Genomic DNA, 13,495 nt, shown 5'->3' on the forward strand with positions numbered 1-13,495 from the left:
AACTAGTGGATCAGACAGCGCCCCACTGTCTGATTAATATCGCGTGATTTCTGATGATTGTTGTCGATTATATCGACTGTTTGTTTCTGTATGGGGTGCACCTATCTGTTATAGCGTGAGCCAGAGAAGCTCCGCCTACTTCTCTCATTCCAGGAAGTATATTGCCGCGGTTTCGCCCTTCGTCAAATCATAAGCTGCAAATCAAGAGGCCCTCTGCTATCAATACTAGAGCTATGAATACGAATGGTTATAAAGTATCACTCAACGGTGACTAGCTTTAGTTTAACGCAGGTTTTATAGTATGTCTCGGTAGCGAGCTTGTTAGTCCATGTGGTCCCATCGTAAACGGCTAACTTTAGCTAGCTAGTTGACAGGTTTAACTTTTACGGATAAGCGTGCAATTTTGTTTTTAGATAGCACACATCTACAATAAGGTATGCTTTTGTGCTGGGTCAGAATTTTGAGCTGTGCCATTAATATTGCATGCATGTCTTCTATGTTTTATTGTCACAAAAACAACATAATTCCATCACCAAACAGATATTTCAAAGATGGACCTGTCCCATATCCTGCAAGACCTACAACAATGTAAGGCTCCTGAAGAGGGACATTCCCCAGCAGAACCTGATACGCTGCTCTGCCGTCCAGTGGCTGAGGTCCTGCTTCATGTCCAGGAGAAACTCAAGGCACCAGGACTTACCACAGACCAAAGTGGAGAAATCCTTCATATTGTGGAGCAGCTATTCAGACTGGGGGACAGACACTGGCTTTTTTCTGAGTGTTGCAGCAATCAGAGCACAGACTTGACAAGGGAGTATGTAGACTTTGTGAGCTCCCTGACACTGTATGCTGCTTTGCCATTGTGTGACAATGATAGTGGCACACTACCAGAGAGTTCCTTTGAGGCCATCCCGGCCAGAGCCTGTGTCGTGAGTTTAGTAGTCTTAGCCCTGGTACAAAGACTTGGGAATGGAGGAGAGGTTGTTTCCAGCCACTGCCAAGCCACCTCCTGGGTCTTCCTCACAGGTCCACTTGCCCCCCTCTTGTGTGTGTTTGCGTTGACTCATATGCAAGATCAGGCATGGACCAGTGAGGCCTCCAGAACAGCTGCATCTAACCTCCTGGACTCAGTGGTTCAGGCAGGGGACTGGGAGACCACCTCACAGCTTCTGTTTGGGAAGAACAACACAGAGCGCCAACCAGGAATCCTTGGCTCCATCTTGGAGATCCTGCAGTCTGATTTAAAAAGGTGAGTTCCATCATAATGACTTACTAGTAAATAGTGCAAGTTGAAATTATTCAGAACATTTCAAACACTTTAACCTCTGTGTTGTTGACCATATTTCATCAACAATCCCAATCTCAAAAATGAACATCCTTTGCATTAGATTTTCAATCAGTGCACCATGCTGTGAATGTTCTAAATGTGTTGTTTATAATGTTTTGCAGGGACAGCTGGAAGCGAAACCAGGCCACTAAGCATGTATTTGCCTGGATCGTCATGCAGGTGGGCCGGCCGTGGCTGACCGACTATCTGGAGAAGGTTTTCCCCCCTTCACTGCTGATGTCAGATGATTACTGCACTGACAACCAAGTGCTGGGAGTACGCTGCCTGAATCACATTGTCCTCAATGTGGTGAGATGTACTATATCTCTCTGAACTTCCAGATAATGCCGTTATCTACAGTAATGGGTTGTAAAACTGTTTGGTGTTTTGTGTATCTGTTCAATTAACGTCTCCCCCTTTCAGCCTGCTGCCGATCTCTGTCAGTACAACAGGGCCCAGGTGCTCTACCATGCCCTCTTCAACCACCTCTACACATCTGAGCCTCAGCTTATTGAGGTAATGCTGTGGCTTTCAATGGCATTAACAGCTTTTGTTGGTCGGTGCATTGTACATACATCTCATAATACACTTTGTATGTACTAGTTGAGCTGGTGACCAAGTAGCCTCATTCACATCATGGTATTCTATTGTTCCATATACTGTATCTTCCCCTCTGTGTCTCAGGTGGTCCTTCCATGCCTGATAGACCTTTTGCCTGTGTTGGAGAAAGACCCTGCTTGCACTGGGCTCCCCAGGAAACCTAACCGTTATGACGAGGTGCTGCGGCTGACCCTCACCCATATGGAGACGGAGCATAAACTTGCACTTCGGAGTGTCTATGCCAAGTTTCTGGAACACTTCATTGAAAAGTGCAGTCTATCTCCTCTTGCTAACAATTAACTATTATTACATTGAGTATCTGTGAGAAATTGTATTTGTTGTGATCTGGCCACTTTTAAAAATTTAAGACATCTAGGAAATTTACTTTTGGATTGTACTTTTCTTTTGTTAGGATGGGTATCGTCATTGTTCGCCATCTGAAACGATTGGAAAGAGTAATCATTGGGTATCTAGAGATCTCAGACGGTCCTGAAGAACAGACTAGACTAGCTATCCTGGATGCTTTAGAAAAGACCCTGCTCATCGCCTGGCCAAGGTTGTCATTACCCCCAGCAAATAAATGAGACTAATGGAAATCCCATCTCTGTTTTTGTTGTCATACTGAGTGTTTGTGTCCTCTGGACTTGCAGAATGGAGTGCCGTCTTTCCGCCCTGGTGCAGAGTCTGTTGAGGCTAGTGTGTGACCTGTCCACAGAGTCCATACCCCCAGCAGTGAGAGAGGAGCTTGTCACCAAGGCCACTCATTGTCTGCTGCTGTTGGACCACTGCACCCAGGGCAAGCTCAAGGTAGGCATAAAACAGTATCACTGTACCACTCAGGGTGTTGAGTTGGCTTTTAACCTCCAAGTATATTTCCTGTTGAATACAACTTGGCAATAATCAGAAATTGATTTAGGGCTCGATTCAATGCATTGTGCTGAAGAGCTGCGCTAAAGTGTATTAGGTATTTAAAGGCAACGTTTAAGCGCTAGCGGAGACTGCATTCACGGTAAACACTACATACGTCAGCTCAAATCCTAAAATTACCTTTACATTTCAATCAAGCAATAAAGCTGATTTGAGCCCCTAGAGCAGCCATATTCAACAGATCCGGACCCAGAACTGGGTCAATACGGACCACGAGTCCTGCATATATACAGTGCATTCATTAAGTATTCAGACCCCTTTTTCAAAATTGTTATGTTATAGCCTTCTAAAATTGATTAAATTGCTTTTTCCCCCCTTAATGTACACTACCCTATAATGACAAAGCAAAAACTGTTTTATTATTTTTGCAAATTTGTAATAAAAATCAGATCACATTTACGTAGGTATTCAGACCCTTCGCTCAGTACTTTGTTGAAGCACCTTTGGCAGCAATTACAGCATCGAGTCTTATTGGGTATGACACTACAAGCTTGGCACACCTGTATTTGGGGAGTTTCTCCCATTTTCTTTTCTGCAGATCCTCTCAAGCTCTGTCAGGTTGGATGGAGAGTGGCGCTCAGCTTTTTTCAGGTCACTCCACAGATGTTCTGGCTGTGCCACTCAAGGACATTCAGAGACTTGTCCTGAAGCCACTCCTGCATTGTCTTGACTGTGTGCTTAGGGTCGTTGTTCTGTTGGAAGGTGAACCTTGGCCCCGGTCTGAGGTCCTGAGCCCTCTGGAGTAGGTTTTCATCAAGGATCTCTGTACTTTGCTCCGTTCATCTTTCCTTGATCCTGACTAGTCTCCCAGTCTCTGCCGCTGAAACATATCCCCACAGCACCACTATAGAGATGGTGCTAGGTTTCTTCCCTACGTGACGCTTGGCATTCAGGCCAAAGAGTTCAATCTTGGTTTCATCAGACTAGAGAATCTTGTTTCTCGTGATCTAAGAGTCTTTAGGTGTCTTTTGGCAAACTCCAAGCGGGCTGTCATGTGCCTTTTACTGAGGAGTGACTTCTGCCTGGCCTATCTACCATAAAGGCCTGATTGGTGGAGGGCTGCAGAGATGGTTGTCCTTCTGGAAGGTTATCCCATCTCCACAGAGGAACTCTGTCAGTGACCATTGGGTTCTTGGTCACCTCCCTGACCAAGGCCCTTCTCCCTTGATTGCTCAGTTTGGACGGGCGGCCAGCTCTAGGAAGAGTCTTCCAAATCATGTCCAATCAAGTTGTAGAAACATCTCAAAGATGATCAATGGAAACAGGATGCACCTGAGCTCAATTTCAAGTCTCATAGCTCAGGGATAGCATATTATGTAAATAAGGTATCTTTTATATTTAATAAATTAGCAAACATTTATACAAACCTGTTTCTGGTTTATCTTTATGGAGTATTGTGTATAGATTGAGATTTTTTAAAATTCCATTTTAGAATAAGGCTAACCTAACATGTGGAAAAAGTTGAGGGGTCTGAATACCTAGTGTGTGTATATATATATATATAGATATACATTCATTTTTATCAGTCTGGCTTTTAGCTGCTGTTGTAGTCGTAAAAGGTGCCATTTTGAAATTTGGTAGTGCATGGGCAGTTTACCTCGTTATGTCATTTACTGATTTACACCGTGTTTGTTCACAGGCCACGACCACAAGGCCCCCCCCCCCCCCCCATTTGATTTTGTTGAGTCATTCGGATGACACTGTAAAATGTGTAGAATTGCAAGAAATTTGCTTTAAAATGTATACATTTTCTCTGCCAACAAGAAGGGTGTGAACAGTTTGGGGTTAAGTGTGTTGCGAGATGGGGGTTTGTTACTTTGTCAAAGAATGACAATATCCAGCCGCACCTTTTGGCAGTACGTCCAACCAGTCATACCGCTTGATGGCAACAGAGTGCCCCATGGTGGCGGTGGGATTATGATATACGCTGACAAGGAACACAATTGTATTTTGCCGATGGCAATTTGAGTGCTCAGATACTGTGACGAGATCGAGGCCCATTGTCGTGCCAGTCATCCACTGCCATTATCTCACGTTTCAGCATGATAATGCGAGGCCCCATGTCGCAAGGATCTGTACACAATTCCTGGAAGCTGAATGTGAGTCCTTCCATGGGATGCTCTGGGTCAATGTGTGCAACAGTATGTTCCTGTCAATATCCAGCAACTTCTCACAGCCATTGAAGTGGGACAACATTCCACAATCAATGTGTTCAACTCTATGCGAAGATGTCATGTCAGATACTGACTGGGTTTCTGATACCTTAAAAAAAACCAGATGAATGTATTCCCAGTCATGTGAAATCCATAGATTAAAGGCCTACTTTATTTCAATTGAGTTCATAAGAAAATCAGTCAAAGTTTGAAATAGTTGTATTTTTGTTCAGTATATTAATGGTAACTATTCTTTCTTCAGATGCTTCTAAAGGATGTCGACAGCAGCTGCACCAGCACCTATGTGCTGAGATGCATAGAGACAGTCACAATGGCCCAAAGATGACATATCTACAGTGTTCATTCCTCCATTGGAAATGAAGCCCACATCTATGGATATCTGGAACAGTGATATGATCAAGATGAATGTGGTTAATTGAGCAGGACTGACAGAACCTGGATCATCATCTATGTAGTCTGGCAATATAAGACTGACCCAAGTGCTATTATACAGTAAACTGACATGTTCCAATCTGTGTGTCATGGATTCACTGTATTTATTAAAACATCGCTGGCTGGGGAGATTTGGTAAGTCATTTATCAAACAGCAGAAACTCTTTTTCAGCCAGGTTTAAGACATTACACTATTGTCAGGCTACTCGGGATTGAGATTTATTCATTTGAACAAATGGGCAGAAGAGGACCTGTATGTGGAAAAACTGAATTTAAGACAGCAAATAATTTTAAATGGCGTTAATGGTGGGTCTAAATTCACTTATTTCAGACTTGTGCAAATTGAATGGGGTCAAGTCTGATCACAGGATTACGCCCCATCCTCATAATCCACCCAGGAGTGATACATTGACAAATTACTGGAAGTACAGTCCCATTAGGCAAAACATTCTTGACAGCTCAAAGAACCAAAAGTCTTGATTGCATTCCAGTAGTAATCGTTCCAGACAACATAACCAGGTTAACCTTCCAAACTAAGAAAGGCCTAGAGTCCATGTCAGAGGAAGTCTGACTATGTTGCCTTGCTTTTGGGGACAGGTTCCATCTCCTGTTCATACTCAATCTCCACATAGGCCCTTTTCTTCCTGAATACAGCGCCTTTGAGGGGCATCTTTCCTTTGGAGCCTGAGGCCTCAGGCTCCTCTTCCATCTCTTCTTCAGACTCATCCTCTTCACTGGATTCTTCATGTTCATCACTGCCTGCCTTCAGATTGTCCATGTCCTTCCAAAGGAGACATGTTTAGTCTTAAAGCATATCAAGCAATATCACACCCTATTAATCAAAATGTGAGTGATCTTTAGATGTGATCATGCTATATATTAAGTTACCTCAAAGTCACTGAGATCGCTCTCTTCTATTTCATCCTCAGCAACAAATTCTTTCTTTCCAACATCCTGCAAACACATTCACTTGATTAAAATACATCAGATGGCATTGGGCCTCCTACTTGGGTTTCATTTTGATCAGTGCCAATGTCCTGCACCAGACCCTGCCCAAAAAACAAGAGTTATCTTATTGGTTGTGCTGATAGGAACACTTGCAGTCCAAGGACCAGTCTAAACTTAAGTTCATAACATAGTTCTTAAGTGCAATTACTCAATATCTTAAGATTGAACGATTTTCTTAAATGTCCTAACTATCTTATGATGTTTGTTGCTAGTCAACCTATCTAGCAAGCAATGGCAATCATGTTAGAACAGTAATCTCAGTATGAAATATGCTAAAACATGTTCTTGGGTTTGAAATAATCAATACTGAAACTTTCAGATGAAGTTTGAGTGAATTAAACATGTTCAATTGCTTTCATGAGCTTATTCTCTCACTGCCCTGAGCAATTTTGCTGAACTTTCTTCATAAGTCTATAGTTAAGGAACAAATGGCAGTTAAGAAGACATCTCTTAAGATTTTGTGAATCTGGGCCCTGCTCAATAGAAACTCGATAAAGGAGCCGTTTTCACCTCATCATCCTCCTCCTCCTCTGAGTCAGTCTCACTCTCCTCATCCTGGTGCTCCAGTGCCTTATCAAAGGCATGGATGGGGAAGTTGTAGATGTCGCCATACTGAAAGAAATAGAACATTAATACTCAATCTCCTGTTATGAACATACCATATTTGTCTCATGCAGTTTTACTTTGTCTGAAAGTATTCTTCAGGTGGTGACAAATTGTGGAGTGATTGACACTGTACATAATCATGTATTTACCGTTCCTTGTTTCAGTCTCTCCAGCAGTTCTTTCTCTATTGCGTTATCAAGCTGTGCAGCAATCAGGGCCTTTTCCTGTAAAACAATAGAATATGAATGTCATGCTTAGATCACATGACATTTTTGTAAATCATACCCTTTAACAGGAACTCTTGAGTCGCCAATGCCTTACGGTCTATTCACCAACACTCCTTGGAGCAGAACAGTTGAATGCCAGGGACAAAAACACTACTGAACTGTTTAACCAAGTACGTACCTCTTTCCTTTTCTCTCTTGCCTCCACCTTTCTGCTAAGGGGGACCAGTTTCCTCCTGAAAGATCATAATTTACAGTTCACACGTCATTTAAATTAAATAAAAAACACAATTTGACCTTTACAAGTTAAAGGAAACCAAACTAATTTCTGCAAAGATCAGTTTGAGTGTGTGAAAGGAATGGTGTATATAGGTTGGATGCTTACTGTCGTTTGAGTGTGAGCTTGCGGATACGGATGAGGTACTGTGTGATCTTGGTGAAGCGCTGTTTACATTTGTGTCTGATGAAACGGGGCCAATAGATCAAGTTCTGGTCAATCTGTTCCAGAGCCTTCTCATAGTTCTTACTAAGTTTCACCTACGAGACAAAGTTGAAGTTAAAGAAAATACATCAAATATAAACCAATGTCTATTAACAGACAGTTCTTTAGTTCTATTGTCACTTACCTTCTCCCACATTCGGGCAGGGAAGGCTGCCCTCTCAATAACCTTCATATATAAGAAACATTGACCTAAGAAAAAAGGTAAGCAGATACATTAAACCTCAATTTGCATTGTAATCTCAATACCTTTAACTACTAAAAACATACTTCCTACGTGTAGCTAAATATTTCTGATACTTATTTCACAGGAGACAACGTACCTTTCTCCTCTCTTATAGTTGCATACTGACTGTTTGCTAGTGGGCAAGATGACCTATTACAAAGCCCAGTTATATTGTATTCATTCCGGCAGAAGTTCTGAACCTTTGTCCTGTTAAAAGACCAACAGAAACAGTATTTTGTAAGTTAACCACCTTATCATCTTGATAGCTGCAACAAATGAGCTGACGTTAAAAGCACTGAATGGGTTCCACATCCACACACTTGTAACAAGATGAAACTTCAACAGTGGGTAACTTACTTGACTTTGAAGGAACAGAACGCTCTGTTTCCTATGACATCCCAGATAACCTAGAAATTAAGTGTTCGATTAGTTACCTGGTCACTTTCCTCCAAAACCATCTACCAAATATCTAACTAGGGGCAATTTTACGGTAACAGCGATGCTTAGACTGATTCTTCACTTAAAAATGTACAGTTTGTGCCATCATTTGCATGTCCTGTTACGCAGGTAAATATATTTTTGCAAAATGTTCAGTGGATTTTCTTCACAGCAGTCCTTGTGTATAGTGTGCAAAGTAAAACAGTCTTCGGTTTTTGCTTGACATACATTTTAAAGGAAAATCATCTTGAGTCTCAGCATCACTCAATCACCCTGGAATTGACCCAGCTAGCAAATTTAGCCTGGTTGCTAGGTATATGGCAGAATACACATTGATCAAGCTAACTGGCAAACCAACCAACAAGCTGACATTTTATGTATCATTGTTAGTCATTGGAATTTTAGATAATCTATGTGAATGCATAATCACAAGTCAATATTGTAGCTAGAAGTGTAAAATAAACTGATGTCCAGAACTCGTTGGATAGCGCGTGGCGTCGACAAAATCGTGTCGGAAATCAGCTAGATGGTATCTCTTCACTTACATCGTCGTGCTGCATTTTTAGTTCCCCACACGAGTGTTGTGAATTCTCCGATTGTTTAAAATATATATATTTTTATAAAAATCCAAATAGTACAACTTTACAGGCAAGGTGTAGTTACGTTTTTATCTCAGTACAACCACATGGAACAATAGGAAACGGACGTTATTCTTCTTTTTTTTACATTTGTATTGCTGGATCGCAAACGTGAAGTGCATACACCGCCACCTACTGTACTGGAGCGTGAGGACATTCACTGGGTGGTGGGCCGAAGCCTTAAAACGTGAAGTTGATCGATCTCCGTCAATGGAGGAGCTGATTTTTTTGTGTGACATTAACATATTTTTACTATAAAATATGTTGGCACCTTCAATTATTGAAATGTATGTTTATAAAAAAGTATATTTCAACACTCGGACGCTCAGGCAAATTTGCCGAACGTCTAAACATGGAACCAATCAGAACTCCCGTACCAATCCCTCATGATGAAGTCAACCAATGGCCTGCTTATATCCACGATGTAAACACAGCCTCTTGTGAAAACGTGAGCTGCTGTCTGATGAAGGACAACAGATATTGCTAGCTAGCTCCCAGAATGAAGTACGACACGTATCTGTTTTCGAATGCACTAGAAATATGTCGCATGCAATACTAATTGTCTTGATTGTATGAAGAGGTAACTCCGTTGACCATTTAGCCAATTTATGAAAAGCTAGACAATGTTAGACTAGCCCGCTACTTTAAATGTCAATTTCTGTTTCATTAGCGATCTCTGTCAGTAAATAAAATTGCTGAATTATGTTTTGGCATGATTATTTTTGTCTAATTTCAAGTACCTCGCTGCAGGCTTAAATGAACATTCAATCATATACTTAGCATAGAAACCCAAATAAAAGCATGTAGATAGACAGAAGTGTCATGTATGCCAGAATGGAAGTTTAAAAACGACAACTGCATATGCATATTAGCCAATTGATATGGCATAGCCTACACATATAGCATTGTTCTCTGCAATAAGATAACCAGTTTGATTTCTAAATCAGATGAGTTCTCAAATAGCAGCCTGTAGGCTGTATAAAGGCTATTTGACCAAGAAGGAGAGTAAGAGAGTGCTGCATCAGAGGACCTGGTCTCCATAATCACCTGACCTCAACCCAATTGAGATGGTTTGGGATGAGATGGACAGCTGAGTAAAGGAAGGAAAAAGCAAGTAAAACAAGTGTTCAGCATACAGTGGGGCAAAAAAGTATTTAGTCAGCCACCAATTGTGCAAGTTCTCCCACTTAAAAAGACGAGAGAGGCCTGTAATTTTCATCATAGGTACACTTCAACTATGACAGACAAAATGAGGGGGAAAAAATCCCGAAAATCACATTGTAGGATTTTTTATTTATTTATTTGCAAATGATGGTGGTACTTATTTTCCACCATAATTTGGAAATAAATTCATAAAAAATCATACAATGTGATTTTCTGGATTTTCTTCCCTCATTTTGTCTGTCATAGTTGAAGTGTACCTATGATGAAAATTACAGGCCTATCTCATCTTTTTAAGTGGGAGAACTTGCACAATTGGTGGCTGACTAAATACTTTTTTGCCCCACTGTATATCCACAGTAAAACGGGTCCTATATCAACATAACCTGAAAGGCCGCTCAGTAAGGAAGAAGCCACTGCTCCAAAACCGCCATAAAAAAGACAGACTACGGTTTGCAACTGCACATGGGGACAAAGATTGTACTTTTTGGAGAAATGTCTTCTGGTCTGATGAAACAAAAATAGAACTGTTTGGCCATCATGACCATCGTTATGTTTTGAGGAAAAAGGGGGAGGCTTGCAACCTGAAGAACAAGCCAAAGAACACCATCCCAACCGTGAAGCATGACAGTGGCAGCGTCATGTTGTGGGGATGCTTTGCTGCAGGAGGGACTGGTGCACTTCACAAAATAGATGATATCATGAGGGAGGAAAATTATGTGAATATATTGAAGCAACATCTCAAGACATCAGTCAGGAAGTTAAAGCTTGGTTGCAAAGGGTTCTTCCAAATGGACAGTGACCCCAAGCATCTTTCCAAAGTTGTGGCAAAATGGCTTAAGGACAACAAAGGCAAGGTATTGGAGTGGCCATCACAAAGCCCTGACCTCATTATCATAGAAGATTTGTGGGCAGAACTGAAAAAGCATGTGCGAGCAAGGAAGCCAACAAACCCGACTCAGTTACTCCAGCTCTGTCAGGCGGAATGAGCCAAAATTTTTGACCCAAGTTAAACCATTTAAAGGCAATGCTACCAAATACTAATTGAGTGTATGTAAACCACTGGGAATGTGATGAAAGAAATAAAAGCTGAAATAAATCATTCTCTCTACTATTATTCTGACATTTCACATTCTTAAAATAAAGTGGTGATCCTAACTGACCTAAGACAGGCAATTTTTATTAGGATTAAATATCAGGAATTGTGAAAAACCGAGTTTAAATGTATTTGGCTAAGGTGTATGTAAACTTCCGATTTCAATTGTATGTTCGACCTAGCATATAGGCCCTACATCATTCGGGGTTGGGTCGTGGGAGGGGTTCAAGTGCGTCGTAGGTTGACATTTTTTGGCATATAAAAAATTAATCCATTATAGAGTGTCAGTCAGCCCCTTAAAACTGACCAGATTTTAAGATCTTTATAAAGTTAGATGTTCTGAAGCAGAGGTTTTATTTTGTACTTATTATTTGGTCCATGTTTTTACACCGCTATTCTCTATTGGGTTACAACTCAGGCACGTTGTTTTAGTAGTTCACGAAGCCAAAAACGCTTGGGAACCCGCAAAACGAATAAAAGCCTAGCTGTATTTACCCTTCAGCGAAACCTGCTTGTGTGCAGAGGTTAACCAAAAATCGAACCTTTCAGTGTTTCGAATATCGGTCACATTTTTTTAACCATTTAATGAAACCCTGGTTCATGATCAGACGGCTGAGGTGCATTGCGTAACAATGAGGTCACACCTGTCACAGAAACACTATGACGCTCCCGATCATCACATTAATGAACCGAAGGATCAATGTTGGTAAATGTTCCAAAAGTATTAGAGGAATGCTCATAGTCTTTTATAAACTGGTTTGGAAACAAAGTCCATGTTTTCATGTATAATTACATTCAACGATCAGTACAAAAATATAATTACAATTTCTCAACATGAAAGAAGCTAAAATGTTTGTGAATTTTCAATAAAGTACAGCAAACCGTCAGTAGTTCGCATTATAAAATATTCACAAATGATGCATTCTGGGACATTGGATATAGTTAGCAGAGAGGAAGAGGCGAAGTCAGAGCGAAAAAATCTGTCTTCTCCAGCAGGTGCCGTTTTTTAGTTTTTGTATGGAGGTCAATGAAAGTGAATTTGGTTAACAACAAATGTAATGGCCTATTTGCTATGTGTGGCTTATTTGATCGAATATATGTTTCGTAATGATTAGGTTGTTTAGAGCTTACTGATAAATCTGGGACTCGTAAACTTTGAGGAAAAACATTTATCGGAGTTGTGCCTCGTCGTCATTAGTTACCACAGTCATAATGTCAGACACCTCGCCTATTTTCACAATTTATCTTCTTAAATTGTGATTTTAAACCTTAACCTCACTGTTAACCTTATGCCTAACACTAACCTCAAATAAAAATCACATTTTCGTTTTCATGAATTTTACAGACTATTTTGACTTTGGCTGTAGTAACTAATGGGCACCGTTGAGCCTGTTTTTCACGCGAGTATATGCTCTCTCATTGGCTAGAATGTGCCCACCTGATCCTGCCTCCTCCCGACTGCCTCTATTTTTTAAGACATGTATTTTCATTGTTAGAGTGGCTAGTAGAGTATATCTGGTCAATATAATGGATAATATGTGTAGTTGCTCTGTCCTTTGACATCCAAATCGACCAATAGCCCCTCCTCCCTAGATCTAAAGGGTTTAGAGAGGTGTAAAATCAGTGACACGTCTTCTTTACATTATAAGACCTCATGCTATGGAAGAAAGAGGTTTCTTATTTACTTGTTTTTATGCTCGTTCATAACCAAGCGGGAAGGGGGTAATTACAGTTGGGAAGTTGTAAATACCAGTTGGATGCATTCACATGCTCTGAACTCGTTGAGAAACGCTGATTGGCTAATGGCCAACAACCTAGTGTCAACCATAACCAAAAGTACAACTATCATGCTTGTAAAGAAATTATGGTGCTAAAAAAAACGAATTAATAGATAGCTTTTCATAAATAAAGTTTTGTTGTAATTTCCATAGTAGGTGATGTCAGAGGTCAGCATGTGGGAGAAGTCAGTGCTCAGTGTTGGCAGATGAGTATCCCACTAGTAATTACCAGTTGGAGGGGCGTTCAAGTGTTTTCCCCTCAGTCGTATGTGGTAAATACCACTTTCTCACTTTGTTATGAACGCAGCACTAGTGCCTAAGAAAACTCAAGTGAGACAAGATTAGGATCTGAAAAACAAGA

At 40.8% G+C, this 13,495-nt stretch overlaps 2 protein-coding genes and 1 non-coding gene across 3 annotated transcripts; 1 reads left to right on the plus strand and 2 right to left on the minus strand.

Moving 5' to 3' along the window:
* Positions 1-139: 139 nt before the first annotated feature.
* Positions 140-5,589, plus strand: tti2 (TELO2 interacting protein 2). The gene is made up of 8 exons (XM_020476373.2): positions 140-434; positions 541-1,249; positions 1,450-1,636; positions 1,751-1,843; positions 2,012-2,196; positions 2,340-2,483; positions 2,578-2,734; positions 5,270-5,589. The coding sequence occupies exons 2-8, from the start codon at positions 552-554 to the stop codon at positions 5,351-5,353; spliced, it is 1,548 nt and encodes a 515-aa protein (XP_020331962.1). The 5' UTR covers positions 140-434; positions 541-551; the 3' UTR covers positions 5,354-5,589.
* Positions 5,162-9,191, minus strand: mak16 (MAK16 homolog (S. cerevisiae)). Its single transcript, XM_020476379.2, has 10 exons — positions 9,007-9,191; positions 8,381-8,430; positions 8,121-8,230; positions 7,925-7,989; positions 7,684-7,835; positions 7,480-7,534; positions 7,224-7,298; positions 6,979-7,080; positions 6,349-6,414; positions 5,162-6,241 (listed from the first exon to the last, which is right to left on the minus strand). Exons 1-10 carry the CDS (start codon positions 9,019-9,021, stop codon positions 6,032-6,034), a joined length of 900 nt encoding a protein of 299 aa, XP_020331968.1. The 5' UTR covers positions 9,022-9,191; the 3' UTR covers positions 5,162-6,031.
* Positions 9,192-11,958: 2,767 nt separating this feature from the next.
* On the minus strand, positions 11,959-12,054 carry LOC116372046 (small nucleolar RNA U13). Its single transcript, XR_004209101.1, has one exon. It is a non-coding gene; the product is annotated as a small nucleolar RNA U13 (small nucleolar RNA).
* Positions 12,055-13,495: the final 1,441 nt, after the last annotated feature.

This window comes from Oncorhynchus kisutch, linkage group LG3, assembly GCF_002021735.2.
Source record: "Oncorhynchus kisutch isolate 150728-3 linkage group LG3, Okis_V2, whole genome shotgun sequence".
In the NCBI taxonomy this organism is placed as follows: Eukaryota; Metazoa; Chordata; class Actinopteri; order Salmoniformes; family Salmonidae; genus Oncorhynchus; species Oncorhynchus kisutch.

Excerpts from the sequence above, each read along its gene's own strand:
- tti2 (XM_020476373.2), top strand. The coding sequence starts at position 552 with ATGGACCTGTCCCATATCCTGCAAGACCTACAACAATGTAAGGCTCCT. Across the intron at positions 1,637-1,750 it reads ATCACATTGTCCTCAATGTG|CCTGCTGCCGATCTCTGTCA; the intron begins GTGAGATGTACT and ends TCCCCCTTTCAG. Across the intron at positions 1,844-2,011 it reads CTGAGCCTCAGCTTATTGAG|GTGGTCCTTCCATGCCTGAT; the intron begins GTAATGCTGTGG and ends TCTGTGTCTCAG.
- mak16 (XM_020476379.2), bottom strand. Across the intron at positions 8,231-8,380 it reads TTCTGTTCCTTCAAAGTCAA|GACAAAGGTTCAGAACTTCT; the intron begins GTAAGTTACCCA and ends GTCTTTTAACAG. Across the intron at positions 7,836-7,924 it reads CTGCCCGAATGTGGGAGAAG|GTGAAACTTAGTAAGAACTA; the intron begins GTAAGTGACAAT and ends TTTGTCTCGTAG.